This window comes from Pyxicephalus adspersus, chromosome 3 (genome assembly GCF_032062135.1).
Source record: "Pyxicephalus adspersus chromosome 3, UCB_Pads_2.0, whole genome shotgun sequence".
Taxonomy (NCBI): Eukaryota; Metazoa; Chordata; class Amphibia; order Anura; family Pyxicephalidae; genus Pyxicephalus; species Pyxicephalus adspersus.
This window is the reverse complement of record NC_092860.1, coordinates 11816272-11839621: the sequence shown is the minus strand read 5'-3', so window position 1 is coordinate 11839621 and position 23350 is coordinate 11816272. Positions and strand designations below refer to the sequence as shown.

General features: G+C 43.8%; 1 protein-coding gene across 1 annotated transcript in view; it reads right to left on the bottom strand.

Moving 5' to 3' along the window:
* B3GNTL1 (UDP-GlcNAc:betaGal beta-1,3-N-acetylglucosaminyltransferase like 1) overlaps positions 1–23350 on the bottom strand; it is a gene marked incomplete in the record, with an annotated part of 154634 nt that overhangs the window by 2950 nt on the left and 128334 nt on the right. Inside the window, 4 exon segments of the mRNA XM_072403592.1 lie at positions 713–781; positions 7092–7227; positions 15249–15373; positions 20300–20395. Of these exon segments, the coding sequence (XP_072259693.1) occupies positions 713–781; positions 7092–7227; positions 15249–15373; positions 20300–20395 (426 nt within the window).

The following is a 23350-nucleotide window of genomic DNA, read 5'->3' as shown; positions in this document are numbered from 1 at the left end:
AAACAAAAAAAAAAACAGAAGTCGGGTTATACATGAAAATGAATAAATTATAATATTTCGGGGCTAATTACAGCTGAAGACATCAGGTAGGTCATCAGGTAGGTGACCCTATGTGTGAGCAGAGCCCATAATTACATGTAATCATACCAATATAACATTGCACACATGGGACATGATGAGGGTTCAGAGTCCAGGTCAACACTTTCTGGGTCCATATTCAATTCAGTCATGTGACTAGCTCAGTGAATGGGCATCGAGTCACATGACCACAGTATTAAATGCTGCTCTTGGGGTGAAGCTGGCACGTGACAATCGTAAGGTCATGGAGAGATAGAAGCGTGGTAAGCGGAGCCTTTAGTAAGAGCGTCCTTGTGGGCCCCGATAAGACAGCTTTGTGTAGAAGTGGAAGATAACAGACGGGGCCTGGATACCATCACCCGCACCACTGCTGGTATTCCAGTGCCCCCTCCACCTACACTATGGCTGTACAGAAAGTTCTCCATGCAGGCTGATGGTTATATTTATCCCAGGGAGGTGCAGATGGCACCAGCAAAGCTGCAGCCATGACAGTTCAACGCTTTGAGCCTCCAGCAAGTGACCCCCCCGCTCTATTCTGATATATAGGCAGGTTACAGATCTGGGGTATGGAAATTATTTCTATTTATCTGGAGTTCTGCTTTAAGCTGACTATAAAAAATGAGAATGCTCTCACCTCAGACTCCTCGTGTGTGTAGAATCCCTTGCAAATTTTTTTGGAATCGACATCGCAGAATGAGACAACCTGCAACACAAACAATAAGCCGTCAGTCACCATCGGCGGAGTTCCTCTACCTTACTGATCATGTGGTAAAAATGAAGATTAAAAGAAATCCAGTTACAGAATAAAAAATGACAATGACCTAATAAAAGTTAAACAGAAACTTTGGTTGCAACATTCATCTTCTATCTGCAGCTACCCCCTGCAGTACTTCTTCATTGCCACTAGATGTCCTCGGTCTTCCAAGTTTATGCTCCTTGTCAGGACATGAAATCGATTGGCTCTGTGCTGCTTCCCATTCCCCCAGTGTAAACTCCACTGTACGGGAACTTCAAGAAACTGACACCCAATCACATTCAAGTACACCGTTAGCATTTGGAAAATACGCTGAATTTAATAAAACTGAACTCCAGGCAGATATAAAGGACGCAAATTCCTGCAGCTCTGCAATCCTTCTGACAGCATTAAATAAATCTTACAAATATAGGCAGTGTATGTACCTGAAAGTGAGCAGGGCTGGAGTGTTAGATCTGAAGCAGCACAAAAAGCAAATCAGTTGATATACTGATAAGAAGCATGCTGAAAGAAGAAGAGAGAATATCTGATCAATGTGCTGCTCCTCATTAACCTGCCCAATCACAAGCAGGGGGCGGGTCCAGGACTACCTAGGCTAAGGGGAAGTCTGTGGTATGATGCTGGCAACCAGACTGAGGACATCTAGTGGCACAAAGAAGTATTGCAGGGAAAATTTTGTACTAAAGTTAACTTTTGTAGCAAAAGCCTATTTTGTTATTTGAGTTTTTCTTTGTTATACAGAATTTGTGTCTTTTATATCTGCCTGGAGTTCAGCTTTAATCTTTCCTCTGTGTCTGTGATCTTTTATGCTTTTGTTTAGACAACAGACGTTAACCCTTTGGGGGATGGCTTTTAGGTCGCAGAAAAACAAACATTCATTAGAGCTCCGTACACAGCGGGCCCGGCACTGACTACGTGTCCCTGGGTGATGTGCACCGGCGCGCGCTGCTAAGCAAATCCGACTCACAAAAGAAAAACACAAACAGAGCCGAGCCAGGCGCTGTATTCTGCCACGAGGGCTGCTGTGACGTGTAAACAGTAACATGTAAACCCTGCATCTCATTTCACAATGATTGTTTAATGTGCGCTGCAGACATGTGCTAGAACAATAATCAAACAACACAGAGACCACCCAGCCTGAGGTAAGATTGGGGGGCCCTGGGGCCCAGTGTTTTTGTATAAGTGTACACCAGAGGCGCGATATACAATGGCGGCAGGCGGCGCAGCTACTGGAATATCTGATAACAGCGATCGGCCAGAACATGAGCCCCCCCATGTGACACCATGGATGAACTGGTGACAACAGCCCCTGACCTGTAGGTGGAGCAAGTGAGCAGCCCATTCTGCACGATGAGTTGGAAGGATCTAAGCGACTCCGGCAAGGGCCAAATCCTGACAGCTGGATGATGAGTCAGAACATTTCCATTGCTCTGCCTATCAGCCCAACAAGAAACTGAGGTCACATGACAGCATGACAACTCTTCTGCTAATCACCAGGCGGTTGTCAGCTTGCACCAAGAATGACCTTTAGTGGCAGGACCTCAGATAATAATAACTTCATGAAAATAATGTGCTGCATACAGTCAGACCTGATGGTCAAACATCCCCATAAATGGATTTGGGATTTACATACAATTTACCCCCCATGGACTCCGTGGGCTCGGTAGACAGCACTTTAATTCATAAATGATTCACTATAAATTCTGAGTGAATAAGTGAAGTGCCGGCTGAATGATATTTCACCTCTTCTGTTTTGCCCATTAGAAATGGAGTCATCGCAGTGTGATTCGGGTTCAGTGCTGTGTGAGCTGCCAGGGAGTTCCCAGTACGAGGAGGATTAATGGAGGCGAACGAGGAGCGAGGGGCAGCGATGGCGTACGGATGGGGCTGTCCGGTTTCCAGGCCTCGAAGTATCCCCGGCACAGAATCTTTCATGGTAATTCAGTTCCCTTCTGTATCCCCCGGGGACTCCTCCGCAGATTCTACAACCGTGCAACCCGGAGCAGGTGTGAAGGAAGGCCGGGCCGGGCCGGGCCTGTAAAACCCATCGCATGGACGGCGTTGTCATGGGAAAGCGACAATCACAGTCTAGAAGATGAGCGATGCTGACCTCATGTAAGTTATTTCTCACCTGACGCACATTGTGCAGATTCCAGCACTCCTGTTTCTACCATTTCCTGGGGAGAGACGGATTCTTGGATTTAATATCATGGCTGGGAGCCAGGACCGGAGAAGCTGCAATTCAAGGAATACGCAATATTTTAACACTGTGAGGGCTGTGCAACCTGCCACTTCAGCACAACTCCGGTGTTCACATTCTTACAGGAGTAGCAGGCAAAGAGATAACCTTGTTGGTCTTCTGCTGTTCTTTACCTGTCCAATCCCAAGCAGAGGGAGGGGCAGTGACCAGGCTGTGTTACACAACTGAAGCAAAGAAAAATCAGGTCACCAGGACAGCAGTGCTATCAGAACTTTATAAATCTCAGGACAGGATGGGCTGTCATGCTGCGTCAATGTACGGTGTCGGTATTGCGGCCCATATACACGCACAGATATTTCTATTCCTCCTATTGACCCCAAGCACTTCTGATGTCAATCAGTTTTCCCAGTTTTCATCTTCAGGGTGAGGATTTTACAGCCCAAATTGTGCAGTATTTAGTAAATGGCTGACATCAAGGCTGGGATTATGGGGAGCGAAATGAGCCCAGAACCCCAATCTTCCCCAGGGCCCCAATTCATAAAATAGTATTGGGTGCAAGGAGCTGGAATGTTGCACATGTGGGGCCCCACTTTATATAAACCATCTCCGCTCTCTCCTGTCCGTATCTGGGGGGGTGAGGCGGCCGCCCTCTCGCCGGTAGCATTTGGTTTCCATCTCTGGCCGTTGTAATATTTTTGTTAATATTGTGAAATTTTGGGGTCTGTTCAGCCTCAATCTCTCGGAAATGTTAACAGGAACATCACTTCACCAATGTTATAACTACACGAGGATGTTTTGTTATAACTTAGCAACACAAAGCGGTGCAGCGCCGAGGTGCCATCTAAAGAGACGTCCTCCAGCTGGAATGGCGCTCACCTATATAACGGCAAGACGTGATGGGATTATGTGCAGCTGTTCTGCAGCTGTGTGATCTGCACCAGATTAGAGATGACATAACCGCTGCACCTATCGCATCTCTACGCAGCGTCAGACGTTAACCCTTCCCTCCATAGTACAAGAGACCGATATGGAACAAAATGGAGGCCTTGCCCCTGATAATGGATGCGAATGGGGCCTTTGCCCCAGACCCCGAATTGTGAATTGCCCGATTCAGGCGCAGGAGGAAGAAAATATCAAGCTGGAAGTTTTAACTCCAACCTTTGTGAAACGCGATTAATATTGCAGTCTCTGAGCTTTAAACGTGAGGAAAAGGTCAGCGGGAGGGCAGGGCCAAATGATGGGGGGGGGGGCAGAGGGGGTAATTAGAAGCAGACAGGTCTAGGAATGGGGGAAGACACCCGATGACACCCATGCATCATGTATAGGAAGAAATGTGTTATGAATGGGGGGGGCAATAGGATGACAAATAGGAATGATAACAGGCATGAAACAGGGAGGGCGAGAAAGGGAGAATGGGAATTATTATAAAACATGATTTATATAGCGCCAACATATTACGCAGCGCTGTACATTAAATAGGGATTGCAAATGACAGACTAATACAGACAGTGATATAGGAGGAGAGGACCCTGCCCCAAGAGCTTACAATCTAGTAAGGATGAGTAAGTAATATGAAAGATGAGAGGTATGAGGGGGTATGGGCAAAAGACAGATAAAGGGGGAGAGAGGGGCAACAAGGTGGGGGTAGATAAAGGGGAAGCGGGGGCAATGGGGAAGAGGTGGGAATTGGGAAAATAAAAGGCAGGAGGAGAGCAATGAAAAGGAAAAGAAAGAAGAAAGGGAGGAATGGGGCATGGGGAGAGGGGAGAATAGGAAGCAGAATAAGGGGGATAGATAAAAGCAAGGGGAGAATGGGGAGGGGACAGAGATGGGGGGCAGGGAAAGGATAGACGTAGGGGGTAATGAAAAAGGGACAGAAAATGATAAAGAGAGGGGAGAGAGAAAGAAAGGGAAGTATAGGGGAATAGAAAGACAGAGGGGTATAGAAAGGTAGACAGAAGGAGTAAATGGGGAAAAAACAGAGGGAGAGGGATGGGGAAGGGCGAGAGTAATTTATGGGGGGTAATAGGGAGAAGACGGAGGCTGGGGGGGGAGGAATGACACCAATGCCATAAATATACCCTGAACCTTAAAACCAATCTGAATTTTTGGGGGGCTGAGTCAGAAGGTAAATGATAAAGCATTGGGGGAGGGGGATACAATAGAAAGCAAGAATTATTATTATTTTTAAACAGTATTTTCATGGCGCCAACTTATTACACAGCACTGTACATGAAATAATGGGAATAAAGGAGAGAAGGATAAATATGACATCACAGAAGGGGCAGATAGTACGAGTACAGTTGGTTTTGATGAATCACCTCTGACATAATGACTGCACTGAATGCTGATTATTACACGGATATTGGTGTGTTGCAGCCCCAAAAAGAAAACTGCTCAGCAATCCCATCATTACTGAATTTTCACACCTGAGTTCAGTACTGCGACACGGTATGTGTGTGGTCCGGCAGCTGAAGATACAATTATTTCCACATGTCGCTTATTTGTTATTGTAATAAAGGAATGATGAGTGTAATCTCCCATCACCATCATGTCTGCACATCTGGCCAGATCTTCTCTTATATAATCTTCTCATCAGGTGGGGTGACCCCTTACTGCCCATAGTCATAACACCCATACCTTATATTCACCATGGGCGGTCAGAGGAACTACAAGTCCAACAATGGCTGGCAGGAGAGGAATGGAGGTGGTCATGTACATACTTGGTGCCATGATTAACAGATACTTCACATCTACAAATCTGTTTTCCTGGCTCTGAATTTTGGGACAGTGTCTGGGCTAAGCAAAGAATTATTCTGCAGTGGTCCAATCAGAAACAGGCTTGCCAACCAGAGTTCGTTCAGCACATAAAATGGCCACTGCCATGCTAAGAACTCACAGGTAACACCTTAACACATTTTTACTGGACAATACTTTAGTATACAATATTACAGATTAATGTCCTGCCAAAGAGTCAGGGACTTAAACATAATTGGGACAAACATGGTTCTGTACATGAAATTGGGTCAGACTAGATGGCCTACTTTGCCTATTTCTGCTTTTCTATGTTTCTGTCTCCAGGTGACCCCCGGGAATCTCTCCCGAGTTCGGGGTTATTAATGGGGCTGAATGCATCTTGCTAGAACACCAGAAATCAGAGTGATACATCGCCACAGCAGGTGGGCGGAGCTGAGAACTCATAGGGATTTCCTGATTGGAGTATCTGAGTAACAGAAGAGAAGAGTGACAGGCGGACATGCTGACCTTTAGCGCCCACCAATATTTACTAATCATCTACAGGTAAATGCAGCTTTTAAATATTATGATGCTGCAGCCATTTTCTGGAATTATATATATCACAGTTTTTTCTCTATTTTCCAGAAAGATTACATTGAGCAGAGATGTAGGACAGGAGGGGTGCAGAGATAAAATCTTTGTTTGGGGGAGGGGGGTTATATATACCGACGCACTGACAACCTGGGAAATTGGTGATGGGCGATCTCTCAGGAGGCCGCAGCTTGTGAACGCCGAGGAAGTTACGATGATGCTGCTTCAGCTGATTCTGCTTTCTAGCCGCGGGGTAAATAGTAAAACACGCTGTCACTAAAGGAAAACATATGAGCATCAATATCTGCTGAAGGGGAATCACTGGAGCTCCGGCTACAGAGTAATAAGATGGAACAATATTTCATCTCCAGGAAGATTGCAGGATATGCAGAAGGGTCACCAGTATTTGGCCAGATTGGGCCATGGTCTCCTGTCTATGGAAGGGCCCCTATTGGCTGATTGGGTTAGCCAGGGAACCTTTACCAATTGCGGTTTTATGTCCCGATCCAGGATTGTCCACCAATTCCATTTAGTTAGTTGTAACTGATTACAATGCAACACAGAGAGCTAACTTAACGGCACTCTAACAGGGTGGATGGGGTTGGACAGTGACAACCAATCCTGCTGGCTGCAGATAAATGCATTGTGCTTGCATGGGTGGTCACCGTCAGAAGTTTACAGTCAGCCCAGGTCATTCACATTCAGGTTAGTGACAGCACGCAATGCACTCACCTTCTCTCTGTTTGCAGGGGTCAGACTTCGGTACAGCTTCCGCCCCTGTTTTCCCGCATTCCAAATCGTGAAAGACGGCCAGTGCTGGAGGACTCTCTCTTCCAGGAACTTTACTCGACTGTTCCAGATCGTCTCCCTAATTAAATAGAAGATGGGAAGCAGTGATATATTTTGTGACCGCAGTACTTATTATTTAGTTCAAGGTTTTATTTGGATCAATGAAGCTGCAAAGCGAGCTGTTGTGCTGTCTCTTTGAATAACCCATAGTGCTCTGTGATTCCTTTGTTTTTAGACATCCTGTTCCCCATTTTTATAAAGTGGAGACCAGCTTGATCTGCCCCAACAGAAATCCGTGGTGTTTTTCATGGAGCTTCCAATCACCAATTTGAAGGTACAACAGTATCTCTATTCCCCATTAATAAAAACCGGATCACAGGGAACATTAGGTGCCGAACATTTTTACTTTATGAATAAGCCTCTGAGGGGTTTCAGAAGTTGACTTGAACCCCTAAAATATTATGGTTTGCTTTTCTGCACCTGCAATCTAGAAAGTTGCACTTATAAGGCCATGAAATGCAATGGCAGCATGCTACAGATCAGAGCTGAAGATTTATGTATCTTTACATTTATTACACCTTGGCTTGGAAAGCTGCAACTAGAGAAATATGGTTTTAAACCAAATGGGGACACTGGGTGAATATGAAGGGGTCCCAAATATACAGAATCCCAATTCCCTGTACCCATGCTTTACCAATAATTAGGGCCGTGGAGAAAGTTGGGCAATTTCTCAGTTTGCTCTACTCAGACCAGGAATCAAATAAACATCTTCTTCTGCACCAATTTTACCTTGAGATATCAGTAGGAACTCTCCAAATTCTGAGGGCAGCTTTGTGTTGGATACCAGGGAAAAAAAAATATAAAGAGATGAAAAGGAAAGGTGTAGAAAAGGAAAGTTGCATTAGAGAAGAATAGTTGTAGTCAGTGACTCTTCCTCCAGATTCTATACATGAGCTCAGCACTTAGATAGTAATAATTGGGGAGGTTCAAATTAAAGTCTAGAAATTGCTGGAGTAGAAAGTGAATGTAAGGAGCTGTATGTAGATTAATGACATGTCAGCATGGAGGAAAATTAGCATACTATTTAGAGTTATCATCCTCCTATTGTGAAATTTTATTGGACAACCATCTCATCGCCCGGGGGCACCTTCTCTGCTGAGTCAATGGCTGTGAACACCTCTGCCTAGGGGGGATCCACAGACACGTTACACCGGATCACCTCCATGGCGGGTTAATCGTTCAGCTTGGTTCAGATTCTGCACTGCAATTCAGATTTTTTACTATGAGATGGAAAATTCACAGGACAAAATCCAACGTATCCAACAACAATGAGCAACCCAGTGAGAGATGGAACAAAAAACGCGTTATAAACTGTGCAAGATTCATGAAGATGGCAGCTTTGGTGACCATTCGTGTTTAGCTTTTGCAGAGCAATGGACGGGCCTCAGGTAAAACAAATCCCAATCACTAAAATATAAAATGCTTCAGTCTGTTTCTTTTAATCAGCAGCTTTACTTTATAAAATACTGATGATCCTGGCCTTAGGGTGACATCTTCCAATTGTGCTCCTGTGTTGTAACAAAGTCTTCTAACGATGGCTACAAATGGCTGTTTCAGCGCACATTACATGCCATGATCTAGTGTTGTCACCACCACAGAGCTCGCCCTAAGAAATCTCATACAACTATTGCACATAGATAGGCAGTTGTTGCATAGAGGCTGCAGGAGATCGGCAACACCGAGCTTTATCAAAGGTTTAAAAAAACGTACACAGATACACAGCCTATAAAATGCACTTGGTTCTTAAATTTATATTTGGGGATAGCGGAGAAGAATCTCTGTAATGCTGCAGGAGATCACAGAATGGCAAAGTTTACATCGCATTCATTTAACTTCACACTGTCAGCCCAACACACCTGAGGTCACATGACCTTCTGACCTGATCCCATACGTTCCATGTCACACATACTAAATAAAGCTGCATAGTAATAGGCGTGTCCCCATCTGTGATATAATAATGTTTTTTAGTGATATTATTTATATAGCAACATATTACGCAGCGTTGTACAAACTCCATAGTCATGTCACTAGCTGTCACTCAAATCCAATGTTCCTACAAATTTGGGGGGAAGCCAATGTGAATGTGGGAGGAAACCCACACAAACACAGAGAGAACCTGCAAACTCCATTCAGATATTGTGCTGGTCGAGATTCCAACCTGGGACCTAGCACTGCAAAGGCCAGAGTGCTAACCACTGTGCCGCTCCTAAAAATATGAATATTAATATTATGATTTTATCTATAAATAAGGAAAATTCTATTCACAGATATAATCTCTCAATATAATTACAGCTTTGATCTTATGAAGGTTGATGAATGGGATGATTTGTGTTACATTGCACATAAGTGACACAGAGACACTTTATCTCTCCATGCGGCTTTTATTCTCTTCCAAAAACCTGGATTCACCCTGCGTGTGCACATCAGATTTACCCAGAATCCTCCCGTGCCAGGAACACTCGCTACTGCATCCCCTGAGGCTGGTGCCTGAGATTAGAGCGCGGGGTGAGGAGGAGAAGCCGGTTCCCAGAGTCACAGCCAGGACAGGTGCAGCCTGAGCAGTAGGAACTTGCCGTCTGCACTCCGCCAAGCCGCTGGGAAGCCGAGCTGAGGGAACAAGCCTTGCAGCGCTTGTCCTGACACTGTGAGAATAGTCTCCTTGTTTGGATCCCGGAGCTCCTCCGGATCAAACCGAGAGCTTGAAAATGCCACACCGGTGACCTTCCCATCTGAAGGTGGCGGAGGGACAACTATCGGCAGGGATCTCTGCCAAACCGAAGAGGAACAATGCTCTCTACTGTACCATGAGAAACCCCCCATATGTCTAAGGGAATGCACAAGGCAGGAAGATCTAAGAGGATATGTAATAACATAATCCCCAATATCTAAATATATAAAGAAGTAGAATAGACCATTCCAAACATTACACCTTCTCTCGTCTGACTGCTTTCCATAGGGACGGCATCCTAAAAATCAGAAACAACATCAGTCCATCAGATAAAACAGCCTTATCCGAAGGGTTCTGTCTGTCCATCCTTCTTTATTTTGGCCCATTTTACCATCATCTGTCTGCTTTCACTTTATTCTGAACTCCCCCATAGAAGCCACGGTCTCCATGCACTGCACTGATGCTGGTTAACACACCCCTCCCAACTGTTATAAGCATGTTCCCAGTGCCGGGGCCATTCACGAGGCCGCTTCTCCTGTCCCATCCCCAGATGTGTTTTCTTGCATTCAAACCCCATTCAAATAATTTTTAATGAATTCTAAGCTGGAGTGTTTGATATCTGCCGGGGGTTCAACTTCAAAAGTAAAAGCCAAACGAGCCAACTGGCTTTTATTATGCCTTGTCACCATCTTCAATATTAATGAAAGCCCATGATACAACGCCAGGAATTTTAATATTGAATGTTCTCACCCACAATTCACATGTTTTTCTAGTTGCATTTATTCAGAAAAATCCATGAATCCTGTGTAAATGATGGGTGTTTTTGTCTGGCTTTCCCATAAAGGTTGGTCCACCATTGGGCTACCACAATGGCCAAACCACCACAAGCCAACTTAATGGTCAGTCCATCACTGTGCAACCATAACAGTTAATTTGCCAACGGTCAATCGCAATGGCCAATCCACCACAGATCAATTACAATGGTCAATCCAACACCGTGCTACCATGTTGGTCAATCCATCACAGTGCTACCATAATGGTCAGCTCACCATAGGTCTTCCATAAAGGTCTATCCACCATAGGGTTACCATAATGGTTAATCCATGATAGATCTACCATGTTGGTCAATCCAGCATAGGTCAACTTTAATTGAAGTGAAATTGATGAAGCTGAAATAGCAGCTTGCAGCCTCTTGGAAGGTTTCTTCAGTACCTTGAGAAGATTCTTCGTACAAAGAAAATTGTATAGATCACCTTGGCCAACCTCCTATGGAAGACCAGACCATCACCTTCACCTTCACCTTCACCTGAGCTGATTTATTCGGCTTCCTTCCATTTTCCATTGTTTCTTTTAATAATTTTTCCCGAGGCCGCCAGAAGTTGCTGAACTGGCCCTGCTGGGATCCGGCGGGAAAATAAAAACGAGTTAATTGTAATTTACGGGAGACAATTGGCAATTTCCTCTTGTTGGTTATGCAATGAATTGATGAGCTGTGAAAACGAGTGAAATGAATGTATTCAACAACTGTATCAGATGGAGACAGAAATTCAACATTTTCCAAGACAGGTCGTGCGCTGTCATGTCTTTGACCCAATTGATTGGCTGGGAGATTTCCTCCATCGCAGAATATAAGATAACGTCTGAGGATGTTGACGGGTAAGAGAAAACATTGAGATACAATCCTCCAACGTTTGGATGTTTCACAGAACAATGGAGCCGATATCTGAAATGTTTTTATCTTGTAGACATTTCGCAATTTCTGCAAACGTCACAAACAAACAACCAATAGACAAACAATCGTAGGAGGCTGTCAGATGATGAGCGATGGCGTGATGCCTTCTGGTTATATCCTATTATCTCAATGTATTATCTGCAGATCCGGGAGAACTACAACTTCCAGCAGACCCAGTTGTAGCTCCAGCGAGGGCTGCAGGCCGAGGGAAGGGAAGTGATTGGCTGTGGCACTGATTGGGTTAAAGACAGATCTGGTTCTCGCAGTGTCATGTGACTTGATATCTCCAGCATGTGAAATGGCCCCCAGCAGAATTCCCGTTCATTGAACAGATCCGTCAATGAGCGGCATCTCTGAAGATCTCGCCTTGACACGTTCGCGATTGCATAAAGAGAAATCTCCAGCGCAATCTCCTCAACTCAGGACCACCGATGATTCCCACACGCTGAAAAATGCCGACATTGATTAAAAAAAAAAACTATTTCTTTATATTCAACTTTTCACCTGCACAGATTAGGGAAAGATCGGAGCCCCTGTGGGGTTTTTACTGCTATCCAGGGTCCAGTTGGAGAGATTTCAGGTCACTTACTGTCCTGGTAACAACAGTTTTGATAGACAGGAAGTGAGGGCAAATTTGCAACAGTGACACACCTGAACAGTGAACCCGAATAGTGGTAAAGACCCAACGGGTTATTTAGTCTTTGTTTGCTTTACCCAATGCTAGAAAACAAATATCACCTTGACATTTATTCAATACTCCACCAACAAACAGTCCTGAAATTTACCCAGCTCTGCCACACAGCATGGCCCTGTCTAGCAGGGGAGGGGACCTGAATTTTCTACTCTGCTGCAATTAAATAACACTTTTGAATCTTGTCCCTCACCAAATCTATGACTGGACAGTGAATGAAGAGGCAGTAGATTGAGGTGCTCATTTGTCAAGCAGGTACAAGCAGGTAGATGAAAAAAAGAATACAAAGCGTTTTGTCTAAATCAAAGCTAAAGTATAGTCAGGAGAAGTAATCTGTCAACTTTGTAAGGTAATTGAAAAGCCCCTGAACCTATACTGGGCGAAAGGGAAGGGGGCGTTAAGATGGGGGGCAGGTATTGGTGGGAAAATGCCCACCAATTTTAAAGCCGCCTGTCAATTGTTAGATTAATTTTCACTTAGGTCACTGTAATGCCACCAAAATTGCTCAGGGTTGGGGTTTGATTGAGGGAACCTATGAAAACATGTTCCAAGTATAAAAAAATTAGTTTTCTGTAGAAAATAGTTTTCAGGTTTTTTTTCCGCTTACACAGATTCCCTGACCCACTCAAAAATTTAACTTTGACTTATACAGAAACTGCATGCATTCCTAAAACACTTGGGACATGTCCCCACTGCCACCCCTGAAGCCTTAAAATTTTGGTGACGATACCATGTTCATTGGTTTTGTAATAAAGTGAAAATTTTGGTGATTTTTGTGCTTTTTACATTGTTTTCATGAAGATTAATGCCTTGATTTGGCCCCCGCAGACCAGGAATCGCCTTTTCTAGGCGATGGCTGAAAATAAAAGGCTTCAGCTCAGGAAAACATTGCTGCGCTCAGCTCCCCTCCAGCAGGATGTTGTACTTGGCACGGGTCGTCCGTCTCATGTAAAGCCGACACGGATGGAGCTCGCTGTACAGGCGAATCGGGGAGGGCCCAGAGGGGTCGGATGCGGGACGTGTAAAGTGTGCCGTACGCCTGTGATTGGAATTGTGTGAAAGCTGACGGTCTCCTCTATGTGACTACTGTGCGACTCCCGCAGAGGCCGGGTGCTATGGAAATGTGAGACAACAGAAATATAAACACATGAACACGGTACAGGGAGGAGCTGGGGTGTTGCCGATAGAAACGTCAGTCACGTCAAGCAGCAAATAACTAATGTAGCTTTTCCTGCATTAAATCTCCTGGGATTGGTCACCTTCCCAGGTAAAATATCAAGTACTCTGCAAGTGTCACCACCATGAACCTAACCGATAACCCAACAATGCAATATGGTATGGTGGTGGATGAATTATAAGGGGAAAAGTTATAAAGCAGTGAATGTTACATTCACCGCAGCTGTATCATCAAGGAGGATGTGTTTTAAATGACAGTGATTGATTTACCTACAGGTAGTTCCCGAGTTAAGGACATCCAACATACAGACGACTCTTAGATACAAACGGGGCTTCCCTGCTTGCCCGTGTGCAGGACAGAGGCTTTATGGGGGGAGGGGGGGGGTTTGCATAACTTGCAGAAGAAATCTTTTGCTAAACACAGCTGAAGTTGTGGGTGATCTTATGAGCTGAGCTGATCTGTAACCTCTTGTATCTCTTTAATGACCAAGACAAACTCTGCAATTGTTTCTTTTGCATAACAAAGCACAGCTTGTTCCAGAAGGTAATAAATGTCTAGGCTCAATAAAGTTTTTTTTTTTTGCTTTGTTTGTGAATAACTCACAGTGAGGATTTTATACAGTAACTGACACCATGCTGCCTAATATGTTGAGACAAACATCTGTCCTAATTGCATTTATTAAAATAATGTACCTGTTCTGACTTACATACAAATTCAACTTAAGAACAAACCTACAGTCCCTATGTCGTATGTAACCCGGGGACTACCTGTACAATACTGTTGTATAAATCTGCCCCTATTATCACTGTGTCCAGTGTTCACCCGAATTTCAAAGTATCTCCAGTAATAGATTTTAAAGTGTATCTGAAGCCAATTTTTCATCATTTTGGATGATCTGTGCAGGAAAATAACATTCACTCTTTCTAGGTGACCACAGAAGAGAAAGTTTGAAAATTTTTGAATTGTCATCAGAAGAGGGATAGAGGAGAGATTTATCAATGGGGACACCTGGTGAATAAAGGTGATTTTTTATTTTATAGATTTGCTCTCGCTTCCTGATATCTCTATAGGACAAGAAAATAAATTTAAATAAAAAGGGAAAAAAGTCATATGAGTATACAAATTCAGATTTTGAGGTCCTGGTGTAGGATGTCTCTGTTAAAGCCCATTTGGAGCGTCCGGCTGCTTGATACAATACAAAGAAGCTTTTGTTTCTGTGTATTTGTACATAGCAAGTGCTGGGGGCAGAGGCTAAAATACCCCATTACTAGCAGCACGCTGGAGAGTCAGACCGCTGCTCTCTCACACAAGCTTGAGCCCAGGTTTGACACGCCCCGTGCACACTGCTCCAATCAACAGTGTTGCTTGGGAACATAGAGGGCTGGTGATTGGAGCAGAGTGCAGACATAAAATGCAAACCAAATAACAGCATTTAAAGGTGACCAGTCACACCATTGGGCAATACAGAGCACATGATGATGTATTAGCAGACTGAGTTTGACAAAGACCCTTACAGTTACCCTTACCCTTTCTTTCGTCTTTCGGAGGGTGTAGTGACTGTTCTGTGCTGATGGATGGGGTGGATTTATTTACACGTATGTGCTGATAATCATTACCACATCTTACCTTGTGATAGAGCAGAGAGACTGGCCACCTGCTGATGTATAACACAGAGCCCTATATGCACCCCGTATACCTCCCAACCCGATACCCCAAGGAGTAATATCTGCCCCAACACCCCCCATCACATATATCACAGAATTTGCACTCACTCTGACACGGAGTGTGTTGCTGCATGCTCGTGGTAGCGATACTGCAGGAGACATTCATCCACCCGGTGCACGGCTCCACCTTTTCGGAGATGCTCGTAAAAAAACAGTAAATCTTCTGGTGTCCCCTGAGAAAAGACATTTATGAATTATAATTAAGAAGACATACAATTAAATACATTTTCGTAAAGATAAAAATATCTGAAATCTGAAACGTGGCCAAGGAAAACAATTCATGGCTGATCCGTCTCACGTAAAGTGATGAGTGTCTGTGGATGAGCTGTGACTTATGGAGGGGGTGACAATGGGATGGAGAGAATTGACAGTTGGCACAGATTTGGCAAATTTTTTTTTTTGATACCCAAAAAAAAGGAAAAGAAAACACAGCAATGCTGTGGATAAAGCAGAACCGTGGATCTAATATTATTCACAATCAATCTGATCATCCAATCAGAGCCCTCTATCTCATCCTATATTTTCCATGAGAACGTTTGTCAGGATTCTTTCCCGCAGCTCTTCAGGAAATGACGGCATATCAAAAAATTGCAGCACCCGGGACGCCATGGATTGCCTGAGGTTCACAATAATTTAATGGGGATGTTTGGGGTAACATTTGAGACTCCACAAAATGAATAAATTATGTTTTCTAAAATTAATCATTTCAAGTGATTGCTCTTCTTCTCAGGAAGTTCATGTTTTTATTAAATATCATGTGAAATTCTGCAAACTAATACAAAACACAGCACATAATGAGGGGGAGGAGGGGATACCTTTTGCCTAAAATAGTAATCAGAGATGGGGGCCTAATGACAGAGGAGGATTAGGCTAGGGGGAAGGGAGGCATTCCCCCCAAGGCCGGTAATAATTAGAAATGTGGAGCTGCTGGCCCTAAGAGGAGATATTTCACCATTACAATATTAGCACACTGGGCAGTATATAGTTCTCTGTTTTCCAGCGATATCAGCAATCTTTTACCTTCTTGCAGCTCTGAGATGTCATGTCAATGAATGCCAAAGAAGGGGATTGTAACAGTGTCACAATAAAAGATGTCCTCCAGCAAAACCCACCATGCCAATTAATGGTGAGGAACCATGGCACACTTTGTGTGAAAAGGGTTGGTTGACTCCCAGGCCCAACCAGTAACAATAGAAAAATAATTGTCACCCATGCCCGGATTTGGGAGGATTCCCTATGTGTGTAAAATATAATGTAAATAGGAAGAAAAAAGGTGAATAAGGATGAAATGCAACAATAGCTGCCAATGTAGTGTATGTATACCAAGCAAAAATAACTAAATAGAGGTAGATGGCCATTAGGTCATTAAACCAGTTTCCCTTGTTTCACCTCACTTTCTGTGCCAATGATTATGCAAAAGAAAAATCAGTAATCTAGATACAGAAAGGAATAATAAACTTAAGGTGCGTACACACTTCCAATTTTTATCGTTCAAAACGAACGACGATCGATTGGGCAAAAAATCGTTCGTAAAAAAGTAACCAACGACGCCGACGAACGAGGAAACTCGTTGGAAACGAACGACCGGACCGGCGGATCGTATTGGACGACGATCGTTGAACATCGTTCGTGTGTACGGTCGTTCGTTGATCGTCCATGGGCTGAGCATGCGTAATGAACGAACGTTCGTTCACTTTCCTGTCGTGCACATAGCTCCTCTATCGCTCAAACGATCGTATCTATTGTGTGTACAATATCTACGAACGATCGTGTCGTTATCTCTATGTGCAGGATCGGTGGAATCGGTGATAATTGGAAGTGTGTACGTAGCTTTACAGAGATGTGAAGTGCTCCTAAATCTTCACTACTATAAAGAGACCCTGTCAAGAAACTTCCTACAAAATGTTACTGAACAATGGACAGCCGATGGTGAGATCTCAACAGAATGCCTCCTACCTGTCCCCCCACCTCCATAGAATGAATGGTGCTCAATCATTTCCATGATCCGCAGCAGTTTCCCCACATTTTTAAAATGGGGGAACTCTTGAAATAATTTTTAGGTGTTCAGGGACCCCCTTCTATAATTACTATATCTACAGCTCACAGTTCATTAGTGTGGTGGTCAATAGGAAGAATGTCAACCTCACAGACAGCCAAAAAGATCATTGGTGTCAATGTTAACTAATTGAGAGGTACAAATTGCTCCTGGATCATAGAAAACCTAGCAAGCTCTGGAGGAACCTTAGTTGAGAAAACTGATCTAACATCTATACACAGCTTTTACCATTCAGCATTGGTCAATTCCAAATAAGTGTGACCCCTATCTTACAATGCCTGTATATGAACCCTAGGACACAACTCTGGTCTTGCACGGAAAGTCACTTAAGCTGCGTACACACGTGCAATTTTTGTCATTGGAAAGGATCTTTCACGATCCTTTCCAATGACAAAGGACTACACGATGCATGAACGAGTGCTATACATACAGCACCGTTCTGCTCTATGGAGAGGGGAGGGGGAGAGCGACGGAGCGGCACCCTGTTGCGTGCTCTCCACCTTCCCTTTCATTAGGATTGGTCGTCGTTAATCGTCCGTGGATCCGCCAGGACGGTCGTTCGGACGATGGACGACGCCGACTGTACACACGCCAGATTTTCGCCCGATATCTGGCCGATGCCGATTATCGGGCGATAAAAATCTGACGTGTGTACGCAGCTTTAGACTGACAGGTTCTCTTAGAATTTGATAACATGGGGTTAGTGATACTTTCAGATACGACATGTGATATGATTTTATTTTGATTCTCCCTAACCTGAGCAGTGGAAGGGCAGATCTGCTGATGACATTGATTTGCACCCCAGGAGGACTCCTAATACAATATAGCACAGAAAGAATACAATTAATACAAAGAAGGAATACAATGTATCACTGGCTTTCTTGTGAAGGACTGAAAGTCCCAGCATGCTCTGCCATTCTGATGAAAGGATATAGTATATTCCTGATGTAACAAAGACTGAACTCTTGTCCCAGGGAATACATATTTATTCTATAAAGTCTGATACAAATTAAGGTTTCCTTCTCCTTTTTTTCCCACCGTTGGAGCAGGAAGCTGAAGGCCGTTTGCTGACAATCTATGGGGATGGGAGAGCTTGTGTGGGTGGGTTGTGAACACGGGTACTCAGCCCCCTTGTGTGGGAATCTCCTCTGTCAGTTTGGAAACCGTTTATATAAACCTGAATTTGATATTTCTCCCCCTCCCCACACTGATACAACTTTAATTACGTTGTAGCCCTGGTGCCAAAAACACAAGAGACGCCCACTGCTATCCCTAACTTTCCCAGGGGTGGGGACGACCACATCAGTAGATGGCCGAGAGGTGCGTGGTGCAGCCATGATTGCTGCTCTTTATTCACAATGAAACCAAGAAATGCATTGGAAGAGATCCCAACAAAGGTTAAAAGCAGACCCGGCTCATAAGGCTGAACAAAGGTGCTGCAAACTGCTGGTGAAAAAGGTCAACCGCAAAAACATAACCAGGCCTTAAATTAATAAAGAATCCTCCTTTATATATAGATGTTATAGTTAAAGTAAGGCTACTGGCCATGAGGTTGTGATGCATTTACTCATGCCAGAGTAGCTCTACCCCTTGCGAGACAGCGGCAGAACCATAGAGATTAATTGTGGGTGGCAGTGAGTGGTACTTATACCTGTCAAGTGTAAAATGTGTAGGTGCTGTCTCTTTAAGAACTAGCACTGTGGTGCAAATAACCTGGCAAGGTGGCAGCTGCAGGGAGCCACGCGGCATCGCTCGAAGCAGACTGTCATGTTCATCCATCATGGGGAGTGCAAACAGAACCTGTCAGACAGAAATTTGGCTGACTTGGAGGATAGTGGTGACTGCTGTCATTTCTGATCATCTGTTCATCAATCCACTGTGGCAGATTGATACACGACATTGGCAGCCTGCTGTAAATGTGTCAGAGAAACGAGCACGACTGTTCATCTCAGGCAATCTGATGTGTGAATGAAGATGGTAAGCTGCAACAACATCATCTGCTTCACTGGTCACTTTTACCCTACTAATTTCTTAAAGTATGAAGCCTTCTTCCTGTATGAATTCACTCGTTATCTCATCATATAATATAGAAAACTTTGAGTGTTCCAGTTGTGACTTGGCAGGGATCTGAAAACATGAGACAAGTAGGACGATGTGGTGACACAGCCATATCTGACCCCTCACACGAGGCTTTCTGTTCCCCCCGCCAGTTGGACGGGGTCCCTGCTGATATTGGCTCGCCGTCAGACTGTCCTTATCAGAGCAGGGCCAGAGAAGGGGCCACGCTACAAAGATTCGGCTTTCTGGGTCAGAAAAGATAAAAAAAACTCTGCCGCTCTTCCCTTTTATAGTTCTAAGAGGACAGAAAGACAGCGATTTCTCCTTATATGTTCACAGTGACAACAAAATGATCGCAATTCCACCGTTCTACCCAACCAGTGCAAGGAGCGGAATGCAAAAAAAATTAGAAAGTGTGAATAAAATTAATAATGATTTAGAATGAATGAAGCAATTAATTTTTCTGATTAATAGAGACCGAAGACATCACAAGACACTTCACAGCATGGTGGCTCAGAGATGCTAGATCCCAGGTTCAAAACTCGTCCAGGACACTATCTGCATGGAGTTTGCAGGTTCTCCCCGTGTTGGGTGGGTTTAGTCCGGGTATCTTTCCACATTCCAAAAACATGCAGTTAGGGTAAATGGCTCCCCCCAAAATTGACCTTAGACTGTATTAAAGACATATGACTGAGATAGAGACATTAGATTGTGAACCCCTTTGAGGGACAGCTAGTGACATAACTATGGACTTTGTACAGCGCTGCGTAATATGATGGTGCTATATAAATACTGTGCAATAATATTAATTCATGAGAACGCAGCCATTCGGATTACTAGAGACCGGTGACATTACAGAGGCGCTTCAAATTCATGAGAATGCAGCCAATCAGCCAATGCAGGATTTGGCTTTTGAATCATAATCATAAAATATATTAATCATTATGCATTGTGAATTGATAATATTGGGGGGGGTTCCTCTTACCTGTCCATCTTCAACAAACTGTCCCACATAACAGAACCATTCTCTGCTGCAGAACCAGGTCGGCATGATGACGGTCGGTCCATGAGATGTGAACACCTATAGAGGGGACACATAATTGTTAATACAACATTTACACATTCTGCACAGTTCTCCTGGTGAGGGATAATTAATATTAAAATGCAGCGTTCACTACAACCTCACAATAAGGGGTCGGTGTCCAGCCCCATATAAATTACAATCTGATTGTATTTATATATATATATATATATATATATATATATATATATATATATATATAAATAAACATGAGGAGCTATTTAACCAGCTGGTGATCTTCATATGGCAGGATTGAGAATCTGCAGGAAAGCGGCAGACTGTTGAAACTGTCAATCTAAACCAAAGAACAAATATGCAATATGTTGCAGCATAGCAGTCTTAAATGTGGTGTCTGAACTAGTTTCCTGTGTTGTCATATGGTCACCTGTTGATCCTGCCAGTAACATAATTCCTGTCCTGGAGTGACATCGCTCACTGTACAATATCTACGGAGGAGCAGCATTGTCACCCAAAGATGGTAAATTATTCATTAGTTTTATTATTACAGTCTCAATGACACAGAGGAGGTGGTGTTCTGAAGATCACACAAATCACATGTCTAACTGCAGCACAGGAAGTTATCAGCTTACAAGATTTCTAGAAGGATCGATACTTTTTCACCAAACATGCAGCAAAAAAGATAAGATTGTTGATTGCTGTATTTCTTTGTGCCATGGAATAGATTTCTCCTGGCAGCAGATACAATGTATCCGATAAAAGGATTTGGCCAGAAATTGGATTTATGGAGGATTAGTCAACTTTCCCCTATGGACACCCCAAATTTTCTGGACATGAGCAAGGTGGCTAAGAGGTTAGCCCCCTGTCCTTTGCAGTCCTGGGTCCCAGGTTCGGATCTCGGCCAGGCGACTATCTGCATTACTCACTATCTGAGTTTGCAGGTTCCCCTCTGTGTTTGCGTGGGTTTTCTCCAGGTACTCCAGTTTCCTCCCACATCCCAAAAAAAGCTTCCCCAGAAATTGACCTAAGACTGTATTATTGACATATGACTGAGGTAGGAAAATGAGATTTTGAGATCCTTTGAGGGACAGCTAGTGACATGACTTTGAACAGTGCTGCGTAATATGTTGGCGCTATATAAATACTGTGTAATAATATTTAATCAATGGTTAAACCCCCCTGCCGCAGAGACCCCTGGGGTCTCCCAAGAGTTTCAGTTTCCTTAATGTTGTCCGCTGGACATTCACTATTTCCCCATCTTTCAGTAAAGTCGTATTTCTCCACTTGATCCCCCTCACCAAAATCCCACCGTTGCCCGGTCTCATGGGCCTGGGGGTAAGTTTCCCATTTCTGTCCTTGGAGTCCTCCAGAAATCACCAGGGGATGGGGGTAACGGAGCATGAAAGGAAGGCCGTGGTGTGAATTGTCAGGTACGGCGGGCAGGACATTATAAATGGCCGCACTGAGTCCATTCATTGAGAGAATAGCGAGCGTGGGAAAAGCTTGAGCTACGTCAACACTGCCGGGGCCCAGAAGTGTCACCTCGCCCCCAGAAGAAGACAAATATTGAGCAGAGCCGAGGAATTTGTAAATATACTATGAGAGTAATAACATGCTGCAAGGACAATTCACCGGTGGGAAAGTCAGCTTATGATGTACAGAAACAATAACGAGGCATTCATAAGAAGCAGCTACCGGATGGGGGGATTAGAGGTAAGTCGTGGCCCACCAAACATTGTCAATGCAAAATTCATCAGAAGAAGTTGTTACAATAAATCAAGGACTTTGCAAGACAGCTATAAGGTTTAGAGATTCACCGTCTGTATGTGAACTGGAGACCATCAAGTAAACCTGTCCACACAGGGTGAAAACTAGAGGGCCTGTACTTAGCCTTGCTGGTGGCCAAAAAATTGAATTGCAACCAGCTGCTGCAAGTATTCAACATGTGCTTACATGTGTATGCGTACATGCCTTCTACCCCCATCACATACAGTGGTTTCTCCCATCACTACAGAATGTACAAACCAGCGGACGAAACCACTGCATGTGACGGGGGGAATATGTAATTGACTCAACAGGCCAGTCTATTAATTGATGTGTCTGGGGAGCAGTATTATGGTGGCAGTTCAAGAATGGGTCACCGTTAAGGTAAGTACAAAGCCGCTTCTTTTTTCAGGTATTTCAATTTGTTGTTTTGGCCCTGCAGTGGCATGGTCACTTTGAAGAAGATATAACAATTAAGGTGTCACTTGAAGAAAAGTAGGGAAAAAATCTAGCACACAGAGTACATCCCTTATCATTTTAGAGAGAATTATTCCATACGCTTTCAATATTTTTGGATTGCTGCGTACAACACCAAAAATATTAGTTGTAAAATATTTATTTTTTTATGCCTATTTGAAGCTGTTTGTTTTTAGACTTGCTCTATGGTGGGGTATCCTCTGTGGTTCTCAGGACAACTATTGTCCTTTTGGTCTTTCAGCAGAGTTAGACTGCCAAATGTGCCATAAAAGTTATTATTATTATTAATAATAAACAGGATTTATATAGCGCCAACATATTACGCAGCGCTGTACATTAAATAGCGGTTGCAAATGACAGATGAATACAGTGACACAGGAGGAAAGGACCCTGCCCTGAAGAGCTTACAATCTACAAAAAGAAGAGCAATGACCCAATTGGGTTATCAGAGCTCAGATGATTTCTGATTGGTTACTGTAGGTAGGTTATCTGTACACATTGCTCTCGATGCAGCATGATGGAAGGGTGACCAGGGGATTTGGATACAGAAAAGTGCTGACTGGGAATGCAGCACTGAGTGACGCCTGGTGATTAATTGGCACCATAAAGCCGTGGTGTTGAGAGGGTTTCTCAAAACCATTTCTGTCTGGGAGGTGGGAAAATTTTTGCAAACAGGTTTTTTCCATTTTGTCGGATTACTGGCTGTCACACAGAATCTACACATCTGTTTACACATGTAACATGCAGGGCCGTGTG